At 41.6% G+C, this 13,136-nt stretch overlaps 1 protein-coding gene across 5 annotated transcripts in view; it reads left to right on the top strand.

Annotated features, from left to right (window-relative positions):
- Nucleotides 1-13,136, top strand: part of CDK6 (cyclin dependent kinase 6) — a 241,466-nt gene that overhangs the window by 108,440 nt on the left and 119,890 nt on the right. For all 5 annotated transcript variants that reach the window (XM_004776429.3, XM_013047832.2, XM_004776430.3 and 2 more), the window contains exon 4: nt 6,305-6,472. In XM_004776429.3, coding sequence (XP_004776486.2) covers nt 6,305-6,472 — 168 coding nt within the window. The remainder of the gene's footprint in view (nt 1-6,304; nt 6,473-13,136) is intronic.

The raw sequence follows: 13,136 nt of genomic DNA, 5'->3' as shown, positions 1-13,136 counted from the left end.
AGTTATCCTGTATCCCCCACCCCACCCTGGCCCGGCCGGTGCACGGTGTGATGAAGTGACAGGAAGACCAGACAGCTTGACTGGAACAGAGCTCACATGGGAATCTTGTAGCTCCTCTCCAGATCTTCCCATTTATTGCTTGCTTTGAATTCATGAATTACAACTTTCCAGTTCATCTGAAGTTTTAAGGAACCTCCTTTAACCACCTCCCCCACTTTGCTTTGTCAGAATTTGTTTTGCCATTTGTGATTTTGGATGGCCATTCTTTGGGTACTTCTGATCAAAATGAGAAGCGGGGGGAACCTATTTATAAAGCAGTCTTTGCAGTCCATTGTTCTTGTCGGGGAATTAATCAGTGGAAGCATGAAGGAACTTCTATCAAGTTTTGAAGTAGGATAAAGGTGTGTGCCACACAGTAAGCTTCATGTGGAGACAGCAGATTCTGCCTGACACAGAGATAGGAGTGAGTGAAATGACCTGCCAACCGACCCAGACATGGCTTTGTTAGTCTCTACTCCATTGCTTTATGTAGTAACACTGTACCACACTTTACGGGAGAACTGTGATTTTAAAAGATGCTGGGACTAGATCTGGCAGTTCCACTTCTGGATGGAGAGAGAGAGAGAGAGAGAGAGAGAGAGTGTGTGTGTGTGTGTGTGTGTGTGTGTTATCCCAAATAATTCAAAGCAGGGTTACAAAGATCTTTGGACACCCACGCTCATGGCAGCATTATTCACAGTAGCCAAAAGGTGGAAACGACCCATAGGTCCATCAGCAGATAAATGGATAAGCAAAATGTGGAAAATACATACAGTGGAATATCATTCAGCCTTAAAAAGGATGGACATTCTGGCGTACGCTACCACATGGTTGAATCTTGAGGATATTATACTAGGTGAAGTAAGCAAGTCACAAAAAGACAAATACAGTATGATTCCAGTTACATTGAGGTAACTGGAGTAGTCAAATTCATGGAGACAGAGAGTTAGGAGAGTGGTTGCCAGGGTCCGGAGAGGAGGGAGAAATGGAGAATTGTTCAATGGGTATAGTTTAAGTTTTGCAAGATGGAAAAATTCTGGAGCTTGGTTGCACTACCGTGTGGATATACTTAGTACTAAACTCTGCACTCAAGAACAGTTAAGCTGGTCAGTTAAATGTTTATGTGTATTTTACCATGATTAAGAATTTTAAAATATATACTCTTGATCCACAAAAACAAAAAAGATTCTAGGACCAGCCCTCATTATTATTAAAGAGCTCTTCTTTTCTTTACGGCTTTTACCATCACCTTTTATGTGTAGATGATCGTGATCTTTTATTTCTATTCCTAAACATAACCTCTACCTTAAATCAATGTGTTACCAGTTTAATGTACAGTACCTTTGTTGTATATGATCCATTTTTTATTGTTTTTTTAAAGATTTTATTTATTTATTTGACAGACAGAGATTATAAGTAGACAGAGGCAAGGCAGAGAGAGAGAGAGGGAGGTAGGCTCCCTGCTGAGCAGAGAGCCTGATGCAGGGCTGGATCCCAGGACCCTGGGATCATGACCTGAGCCAAAGGCAGAGGCTTTAACCCACTGAGCCACCCAGGTGCCCCTAGAACATGATTTTTTTTTTTAAAGATTTTATTTATTTGTCAGAGAGAGGGGGGGAGCGAGAGCAAGTACAGGCAGATAGAATGGCAGGCAGAGACAGAGGGAGAAGCAGGCTCCCTGCCGAGCAAGGAGCCCGATGTGGGACTCGATCCCAGGACGCTGGGATCATGACCTGAGCCGAAGGCAGCTGCTTAACCAACTGAGCCACCCAGGCGTCCCTAGAACATGATTTTTAATGGCTGCATGGTTTTCTTCCCTGGGATATGCCATAATCATTATTTGGTTTTAGTTATATTATTTTGGAACTTCTACCAAGAGTCTAGTCCCCCTTCATTTAAAGGCTGGGGTACATGAGAATGGCTTGTTACCTTTATAACTATTACAACCAGCACAGTTTAAGTAGTGTCAACCCATGTAATGCTGATTCCATGTAAATGATGCTTATAGATTTATGGTAAGTTGATTTTATGTATTCAGATTTTACTAGGCTATTAAATCTTTTTTTTTTTGGTGAGCATACAGGGTTTTCTTTTAATCCTACAATATTCAGCTGCAAAAGAGTTTTGAACTCTGTGAGCTTTGAATTAAATGATTTAAAATTTTTCGCTCAAGTCTCATGATCTTCAGTAATTCAACTGTGAGGCAGTTTGAGGCATGTTATAGACTTATAGTAAGTGTGATATGGAAACCCTCCTCAATCTTTAGTGTCTTTCACTGGAACACCTAATCTCAAAGGGAAAATACACTCAGCTATGTCAGGGACTCCAATCACAAAGAAGAGTAAGACATGGTCCCAATTCCTGAGAATGATATGTACGAATAAAACTGTTACACTAAACATGGCAGGAAAAAACACCTTTCCTTCAGAATCAGAAGAAGTGCTTGGATCAAAGACATTTCAAAGGACTCTTAAGCTTATTACCTGTTCGATCTCAGTTTACAGTATTGTGAGACATACTTTTAAATTAGCTCCTCAAGATTTTAATCTAAATTAATCTATTTTATATGAAACACATATTTCACAGTAATCCTGGTGATATAAGGCAATGAAACTACAGATACTGCCAATTAAGGCTCTTTAAGTTAAATACAGATTTAAACCTTTTAACATTATAATGCATAATTCCGGTAGAAAAGGTTTAAACATCTAGTCCTGCTTACGATAAATAGTCACTTGGGGCCCTCAATCCATCTTTCTGAAGCAGGTGTCGTGGAAGTATGTTTCAACAGGACACCATCATGGAATGAAGTCTGGCTCCCAGTGACTTTGGGTGGGGTTTTGTCCTTGGTGACATACTCTGAGAAGATTCTGGACTTCACTCTGAATACTAGAAATCTGTAAAGCTGTGTAATCATTTCTTAAAGGTGTTCTAGAGGTTCAGTCCTGTCATTTCTTTAAAAACAAAACAAACAAGCAAACTGAAAACTTAGATCAAGCTTTTCTAATGGGAGAAACTTATATTATTGGGTCTTTTTCCAACTACAAGGTGTAATCAGTACCAAAAGATACGAAACACATAATTTATACCATACAGTAAATCACAGAAATGACAACTTTCAACGGACAATTCTGGATTTTTGGCTTTATCTATGTTGACAAAGTCATGGCCTCAAGGTTTAAGTGACAAAAATATACATCAACAATCTAACTACTTAAAAACAAAAAATAAGCCATAAACAACCACAGTCAATGATAATCATTTTTGTCCTCCTTATAATGTGTAAATTACAATATTTTCAAATTTGTTATTCAAGTTTCAAGTATCTTCGTAATGATTTGTCGTTTCTTCCAAAGTCCTCCTCTCTGCCTGCCTCTCTGCCTACTTGTGATCTCTGTCAAATAAATAAAATCTTAAAAAAAATAATGTTCTATTAAAAAAAAAATATATATATATATAGTAGAATTTTGTTGACATGGCAAAAATATTCATATTGAATTGTTAAATGCCTTTAAAACAACCCCAAAATAACGTGTACAGAATAATAATTTTTATTTATAAATACATGTGTATATTAATATTTTTATATGTGCTGTATGTTGTATATAGATGTAAATACTATATATTTATTCCTATAACTATAGCAACATCTGTAATTTTTGAAAGACCAGAAAGACAAAATTGTTTAATGGTAAAGTTTTCTCTGTTCTCTAAATGGTAGGATTTTGAGTGATTTATGTTCTTCCTCTGGATTTTTACAAAAATATTTGTTTATTTATTTATTTGAGAGAGAAACAGAGAGAGAACAGGGAGAGGAACAGAGAGGGACAAACAGACTGCATGCTGAGCATGGAGCCCCACATGGGACTCCATCTCATGACCCTGAGATCATGACCTGAGCAGAAATCTAGAGTTAGATGCTTAGGGTACCTGGGTGGCTCAGTGGGTTAAGCCTCTGCCTTTGGCTCAGGACATAATCTCAGGGTCCTGGGATCAAGGCCCACATCAGGCTCTCTGCTCAGCAGGGAGCCTGCTTCCCCCTCTCTCTCTGCCTGCCTCTCTGCCTACTTGTGATCTCTCTCTCTCTCTCTCTCTCTCTGTCAAATAAATAAATAAAATCTTTAAAAAAAAAAAAAGAGTTAGATGCTTAACCAACTGAGCCATCCAGGTTCCCCCATCCTCTGGATTTTTAAAACAATTTCTGCATTAAGCATGTACCAATTTAGTAGTTAAGAAAGATGTACATCTTGTATAAATAAATAGACAAATAAAAGCCATACACACTTTTTGTTTTTTAACTCTGTGGTTCAGGCTTTTTTTAAACTTTAGATGGGCTTTACTGTTAATTAACTAGTTCAAATTTTAAAATTTTTATTCTGTTAATGGCCTGCTTAAACTATCTGAGCACTGAAAAATGAACCAAACCGATTTATTCTTTGTGCAGTGTTAAATGGGTGGTGTTGAGGGTAGAAGAAGGGAAAGATGGTAGGCTAGCATGGCATTACTTTAGGTTAATCATGCTGTTTAAAATCCAGGCCTTACAAGTCATGTGCATACATTTCCGGTAATGACTGATCTACCCCACTACTTTTGTAAACATCACATGCTTCATTTTCACACCAGAAGTGTGTGCATTGTGAGGTGTGTGACCTGCAGTGGTTCCCAGGTCTTAAAGGACTGACCCTCAACAGTGCAGTTTTCTCTAAAGAGTTCTGCCTTTGAAAACCTAGAAGGTAAACCCTCCTAGTTCAGAATGTCCATAGACGGGCATCTCCGAGGGATTCTAGTACACCTGTGACATTGAATTTCCAATGCTAAGGATTCAGCAGATTCGCTGACCTTGTCATTGGCCACATTTTCTTAGAGTTGTTTGTGTCTGTCTCCCTGGGGAAACAGGACACTTGAGTGATGGTCACTGACTGAATGCTTACCATGTTCCACAAAGCTCCCCCCCGCCCTTGGCAGATGTTACTTCATGTAATTTCATAATATTATAAAAAGTGAGCACTGTCTTCTCTTCGCTTTCTGGAAAACTGAGGCTTTGGTTTTCAACAAGACCTCACAATAAAGACAGAACTCCCAGCTCTGAAGGAAAAACCAGTATTGTCAACCAGTAACCAAATAAGGTCCATCTGATGAACAAGGATGTCCGCACAGCCTCTGCCAGCTCTGAAGCCCATGATGCTGCCTTCCCATTTGTCTAATCCTTATATGAACAAAATAATTCCATCCTCCCTTGTATACACCATTTGTACAATATTTGGGAGGGTAGGTCAGTCTGGTTAACCCAAGATTTCAAAGGATCAAATAGTCAGTATCTTGAATTCCTACTTTCACACACTGTTTCTGGGGTTTAAAACTTCTCATTTTACCAGTTCCAAAGTTAGAGAAAGATGGGACATTGGTTTATTTTTTGGAAGTCCCCCCTGCTGCCGGATCCATGCTGGTTGGTAGTGATAGCATTAAGAGCTTCCATTTATTGAATGCTTACTACTTTGCTAAATGCTTTACAAACAATGATCCTGTGAAGTAAGTTTTGTTGCTTTCCCGTTTTACAGATGGGAATGGAGGCTTGGGGGACGTTAAATGGCTTACTTGGCTTTATGTACTCATTCTGTCATTGATCTAATAAAGGAGTTCTTTGGGGATTTGAACCCACTTTTTCTAGACTGTGGTTTGAATCACGACTGACTTCTTGGCTAGTGTTGTTACTTTGAGATAATTGTATATACCTGTGAATCAGTTTCTTGGCCTATAAAATAAGGGTAATGCTATCATTAACCCAGTGTTGGGTTGTATATTGAGTTCCTAAACAGAATGTGTTTAGAACAGTGCTTGACATGTAGTGATTGCTTAGTGTTAGGTGTTATAAAAATAATAGGGATTCCCATTATATTACTACCGTTTACTTGGTTTTAATTGTGTAAGTAACGTATTAAACCGTATAAAAATTCATGAAATAAAAAGTATCTCGGTCTTACTGCTTACTTCCTCCCCCGAGTTTACTATAGACACCAGTTTGATATTCTTCCTCCAGAATATTTCCAGTGCCACCTGAAACTATTTTTAAATTTTCCTTTCATAGAATACAGGTCATTGTGAAATTTTTTGTTAGTGACCTTGAGACTGGGAGACTGGAGAGGTGGGAAGGGAGACAGATGGATTTCTTCCGTAAACACTTGTCAAATGCTTTCCAATGCTAATGATTCCGCATGTTGAATTCTGTTTTGACAGTTTCTTGATTTTCTTTTTTCATTTTATTTAGGACATGATGTTTCAGCTTCTCCGAGGTCTAGATTTTCTTCATTCTCACCGAGTAGTGCATCGTGACCTAAAACCGCAGAACATTCTGGTGACCAGCAGCGGACAAATAAAGCTGGCTGACTTCGGCCTTGCCCGCATCTACAGTTTCCAGATGGCTCTTACCTCAGTGGTGAGTGGGAATGTGCTGTTGTTTCATTAAGCTTATATTTCCTCTATTAAATGATGTACTGCCCCCATACCATGCCCCTGAGATTATCACTGCCTCTGGTCGGGTTGGGGTACAAAATGTCTTTGCGCCCTTTAAAAAGCAGGGCTAGAAAGAAAGGGTTTTGCTTACAACTACAGGCACATCCAGACTTGGCTCGTCACGGACAGGATCCATTGCAGAAATAGTCTGTTATGTTGTCGCCACTAGAAAGGAATCAGTTAAAAATTTCTAAATGCTTTTTCTCATAACCACTGTTTTCAGAGCTGCATACAGAGAGTCTGGGGAAACACAGCTCAAGGGTTTAGGGAGGAAGAGCTCCAGGAATGTTGATCTGTCTGTTCGTGAAAGCTCTCTTCTGAAGCTCTGGTGCTGACTATGAAGAAGAAATTAAATTTACAGTGAACCAGGATGCCCCATGAACAAGCAGCACCCATCCCTCCCACCCCGCCAAGCGCACTGCTGCCTATCAGTAGGCACTGATAATATTTATCTTTGAAAGACCTGTTTTACATGTAGTGAATTCATGTGGAAATACAAAAAGCCAAGGAATGTCCCTCTACTGTCCTACTTCCTTGGGGTAGGAGGTTGATGCTGAGAATCCCCTTGGGTCCATGAAGACTATAAAAATTGTCCTCAAAGCATTAGATTAAACCTTAAGAGAAAGACTCTTCTTGGGTCAGTATGCCATTTTTTACATAGTCCATCTCTAGCCTTGAAGCGATTCTCAATGAGGGGCCACACGGTCCTGGGTGGAGGGCACTGTTGAGAAATTTATAGCGGCATCTTTGGTCATCCTAATGACTTGAGGGATGGCAGTGGCTACAAGGAGGCTGATACTCTGCCCACCAAAGAATTGTTTACCCAAATTCCAGTAATGCCTCAGCTGAGAAATAGACAGAAGGGCAGTTAGACATTCGCTGAGGTAACTTGTCTTAGGAAAATGTCTAGTTTACAAAAATGTTCCATTTCCCCACCCCCAGAATATGGAGACTACATCTTGGACATGTAAGACCACATACTTTCTCAGCATTTTATGCTTTACCTGGGGCATCAGAATTTTTACAGAAGCTTCCTTGGAGTGTGTCACCATTGTTGAAAGATAAATCATACTTTTCAGAAGACAAGACAGTAGATTGTATTTAAAGGATACGCCTCAGCTTTGGGCTGGGTTGAGTGAGCCCTTGTATTCATATAAGATCACAGCCGAACTGCTGAGTCTGTGGGTTTCCCTGGTGGGAAGGGTTAGGTAGGCTGTGGGCTTCCCTAGAATATAGTTGTGCATGGTGTTTGGAGTCCCTGAGGAAAAGCTTAAAATAGGCTTTGTCATTCCAGTGGTTATCAGGGGAGCAAATGGAAGGAGCTGAGCTCCTTGAGTACTTTCATTGAGGGAAGCATGGGCACAAAAAACCATAAATAAAAACAGGAAACCCAGTTGGTTTTGTTTGGGGATTTTTTGTTTGTTTTCTGGGTGTTTTTTTTTTTTTTTTCTTACTAAATTTGAGGAATGATAGCCCAGCTTGTGCGTAACATCAATTAACATTCCATTCTTGCGGAAAGTTGATATGTTCAGGCAGGAAAATGTAGACAGATTATTTCATAGAGAAAAGGGAAGGGGTTGTCATAAATACCTGATTTTTCAATGTCTGATTTGTACTCTATATTCTGTATTTCCTGTGGTGATAGAAAGTAAAAAATACTAGCAGCTGGGAAAGACACTGCAACAAATTGGACGTTATTTGCAAGAATGATAGCTGGAATTTAATGTCGGTAATAAAGGTTATGATTCCTAAAGGGTACTGCATTTAAAATTTTTCCCATTGTTTTCTGTTTTTCTATTTAAGGAAAAGTCCATTTAGTTTAGTGATGCATTAGTTAACATAGACGTGGTGATATATAAAGACTTAAAATCAGTTTTTCAGACTGAACTGGTATTTATTTTTAGAATTTCTTGAAGAGAAAAGACTGCACTCCACTTCCTGGAAATAAACATTTTTTAGTGGGTTATGTCATACAGGATCTGGGAATCAACTTAATCTGTGGAATGTTAAAGGAATTACAAGTTAACTGATTCGAAACTCCCATCTTAGGGCCATGAGAAATGCTACTACCTTCGTTCTCTTCCAAAGCCAGACTCAGATGTCCCCTTCGGGTACTCCCTGCAGAAATCAGTCCCTCAGTGTTTCCAGAGGGACATCTTACTCATGTCTTTCATAATACTGTTTTCTAGCTTGTTTGTAATTATTTTTAGGGTCCTCTGTATCAGGCTGTATGCTCCTTGAAGGAATTGGTCTTTTGAGAAAAAATTGAGGGCAGTTCTTATAAGAGTGGACCATAGTCATAGCTGTGGGTGATGCGTGACTTAGGCTGTGTAACAGTAACCTGTTTATTTAAAGATAGTAGAATGAAGATGCGAATGGCTACCATGAATGCCTTAGACTCAGGCAGGCAGGGCCCCTGGCCTGGATCTCGTACTTGTGGGGAGCCCACACTGGCCCTGTGCCAGCTGGGCCTCTGTCCGTGGAGCATCAAATCCAGCTGGAGATACTCTGACTGGAGTCCAAGACCCCTACCCTCACCCCACCACACTCAGGGCATTGCAGTTCCCTGACCGAATGGGTCCTTCCTCCGGACGGTAGATTGTACCACCTATGTGTTCACCCAAGTCTGAGGGCAGCAGTTTGCAGGCACATTGGGCTTGGGACGCACATAACTGTGTGTGTGAGATCTTGTGCTGCAGGAAGGAGCTGGGGCTGTGAAGTGCGGTGGGACCCCCGTTACATCTAATACCTGCCGTGGGCTCTTTTTATCAGAAATGTCTCTGAAACCGTGAGCATCAATTCCTATGACCAGTATTGAAATACTACGACGTTTGTGGATGAAGAGAGTAGGTTACAGGGAGGTTCTTTCCATTACATGGAAGTGACGTGTATAAGAATCATGACTCATGGGTTATATAATCTCGGTGACAGAAGTGTTTGAGTAATACATGCTTATTCAGTGGAATGACTGCAAGGCTAGCTAAAATGATATTTAGAGTCGTTCTAAAGTCGACATTTCTAAGTACTTTCCATGTCTTATGCAGTGTATGGTGCAACTCATTTTCGTCTGTCAGGATAAAAGAGAGAAAGAGCAACCGACCACTCGGCCAGCAGTTTTGGTCACACGTGGTTGTGCTCGCAGGTCTGCCACGGAGAGTCTGAGGAGCAGGACCTGGGACATCACCAGCAGTGTGATGATGACTCTGATCATCATGAAGCACTGTGACCCGCAGCCCAAGGAGGGAGCAGTCTTCATAGTTCTGTGTTGTCAAATGTTTATTACTGTTTTCCTGAATTGGTCTACGCAGCACGCAGGGTGACACGGTACTATTGCCGTTGGATGCAGTGTTTGGAGAACTCTCTACCAACTGCCTCGTTTGGCAGGTGGGGAAACTGAGACTCGGATAAGCAGTTTGTGACCAGGTTGAGTCTGAACTCACCAAACAGATTGTAAACAGCTTGGGGAAATGTAACTAATTTAAATTGAACTAATATTCTGGCTCTCACCTCCCGCCCTCACTCCCTTCCTCCTCCCCACACCGTAGGCCAGTACCTCAGAGGACGTGAGACTGTGTTCTGTGGAGTTACTGGGTCCTACAAAGGGCAACCAGAAAGTCCACAAAAGTTCCAACAGTGTATTTTTTAAAATATATTTTAAGTCTTATTAAAAGCAACTAGCTCATGCCACATTTTTGACACAGTAGAGAACATGGAGGCATGAACTTGTACCTCCTGGCTAAATTACCTTTGTTGGTAGTGGTGGTCATGTTGTTTAAGAGAAAGAAATAGAGAGCAGAGAGAGGGGAAAGGGAGAGGGACAGAGGATCTCAAGCAGGCTCCATGCCCAGCACAGATCCCAGTATAGGCTCAATCTCAGGACCCTGACTGAGTTCAAGACCTGAGTCGCAATCAGGAGTCGGATGCTCAAGGGACTGAGTCACCCAGGCTTCCCCTGGCTCAATGATTTTTTTATGTAGACCTCAGAATAAAACTTCTGCCACACGTGTGCAGACTTGAACATCTTATAAATGGATTGTTGCTTAGGAAAACCCAAGCATTCTCTTGATTCACTCCTGTGTGTGTCTGCCCCCTTAAAAATCACCAAGAGTATAATCCCAGCCATGCACACACCATGCTACACTCACCAAACATGGAACTTTTCAAGGACCGTCCAGAGCAATGCCAGTGTTAATGGTTTTATATCTAGATGTCATTGCCAGAAGACCCAGACGCTCTCCCAGGACAGTCATCAGAAAGCTGCCTGTGGAGAGAGAGGATTCTACACCTTAAAGTGAGGTTGTGCCTGTTAGTGTTTCTGTAACTTCACATGCAGAGGTCAAGTTCAGGAATGGCCTGCCATATACCTATCTCTGCTCTGCAGTGAACAAGCCTTACAGTGACTTTTCAGGGCAATTGGAGGGCCTTTCTACAACCATTAGACAAAAGGTACAATTAGCATTTTCCCTCCAGTGTTTGTGTGTAATACACAGTTTGGAGGAGAATTCCACTTTGTACCATAATGGAAGAGTAAGAAATTCTCCCGTTTTTGTAATGACTTAATGAAATTTTCACTAAATGAATTAAATTCCCCTCTCCAAGGGTCTCCCCCCCCCCATATCATCTATTCTATTAAGAGATACTTGTGGGGCTGCCTGGGTGGCTCAGTCTGTTAAGCATCCAGCTCTTGATTTCAGCTTGGATTGTGATCTCAGGGTCATGGGATCCAGCCCTGCGACCGGGTCCCTGATCCGCGCTGAGTCAGCTTGGAATTTTCTCTCTGCCCCTCCCCATGCTTGCGCTAGCTCGCTCTCTCCCTCTCTCAAATAAACAAAATCTTAAAAAGAGAGAGAGACTTGTTCTGAAAACATCTTCCTCTCTGTAGAAATCACCAAAAAACAACAAATAAACAGTAAACATGGAATACTTCATTTGACAGCCCTACAAATTAGAAGGATTCACTTGGAGAGTAATTCCCCAAATTATTTAAGATCATTCATTTATTTAAAACCTCAAGTATTATAAAAACTCCAATTCCTCACATCCCACTCTCACGCCTTCAGCAATGGGTGGTTTCCTACTCTAACCCTAGTTTGGTAGCATTTAGTAAACACTAGAGAACCAGTGCATATTCAAAAACTTGATGATAAACCTAAGGGAGGAGAGTCATGAAATGGACTGAGCATTCAGTCAGCAGATAATTGCTGCTGCCTTTCCGTGTGCCGACCACTGTCAGTGAACCTGAGGGATGATGTGGACTAGAAGTGGACACAGTCTTTGCTTTCATGGAGTTCATGATCTCATCACAATGATCACAAAAAGAAATGAATAGATAGAAACTGACATCCAGTAAAGGGAAGGGACACAGTCTGATTGGGTCCTGTGTCTGAGGAACCCTTGTAGGCTGGGGATCAGGGAAGCTCTCCTCGCGCACCCTTGCAGGGCAGTGAGATGCTGAGAGAGGTCAGCAGCATTGTCCTGAGGGAACCTGCTGGAACACAGCAGCCCCCAGCCTGCACTCGCTTTCTGTTTGTGTTTGAAATAGTTCACTTCACAGTACCCTGCCAGCACCACCAAGTTGACAAAGTGAAGTGGGACCAGAGATGGCAGAACAATGTCATCTTTTACAGGAGCAAATAAATTGTTGATGCTTGTTTCCTCTTCGTGTGTGTTGTATTTCCTACGGAGACCTGGCAAGGTCTGTGCCTCAGCTCAGGCAGCCGAGCTGCTCCCACAGAAGCCTGCAGACGCTGCCAGTGCATACTGAGTAAATCAGACCAGGAGCCTGAGTCAAGTATAATGGAAAAAACCCAAAGGTCTGTCGCCTCAGCACCTCAGCGAAAGTGCAGGACACACCTCTGAAGCCGGAAAGGCTCCTGTAACTCCCTCCCCACTCCACATCCCCTTGCCATGACACAACCAGGTCTGTTTTGTGAACATTTCCAGTTGCCAGTACATATTTCATAGTGAACAATGGAGTGTTTGTGCTGGTTTCGTTTTCACTTTCACCAGTGAGGGAAGTGGAACACAATGGGGCAGTGCACAGAGCTGGGAACAGGACACGTTTTCTTTAGGATTCCCAGGGCTGGGTACGTGGAAAATGCCAGAGCCAACACAAACATGAGAACCCATCCAGATCCTTCAGCGCACATTCTCAGTGGCAGTAAAACCCATTTTGAGTTGCCATCTGATAGGTGAACTCTGCCTCCCCAGTGAAGGCAAGCATTGAAGACTGCGGTGAGAATTTCTCCTGTGTCGGAAGCTGAGCATCTCCATGCTGTACGGAAGGCTGCTGTGTGGGTGTATGTCTGTTCACGTGGGTGTATAGCTGAACCATGTATACTTGTGAAGTTAATGAAATGACTGCTTTCCTTGTTTATAAACAATAGTCATTCATTTGACTCACCTAATTCTAACTTCTTCCTAAGTGATCACTGTTGCCAGTTAATTCTGGATGAAAACAGTTTAACTGTAATGCTATTGCCTGAAGGGTGTTTTACTCGAAGAAAGGACAGGATGTTCTCTGATTCCATGTATCCATTTGGCCACCATGTCCTGTCAAGGTACCATATAGACATGGTCTGGTTGTC

The sequence above is a fragment of the Mustela putorius genome, unplaced genomic scaffold (genome assembly GCF_011764305.1).
Source record: "Mustela putorius furo isolate JIRA1106 unplaced genomic scaffold, ASM1176430v1.1 tig00003845_pilon_pilon_pilon, whole genome shotgun sequence".
Taxonomy (NCBI): domain Eukaryota; kingdom Metazoa; phylum Chordata; class Mammalia; order Carnivora; family Mustelidae; genus Mustela; species Mustela putorius.
This window is presented reverse-complemented; position numbering and strand designations above follow the sequence as displayed.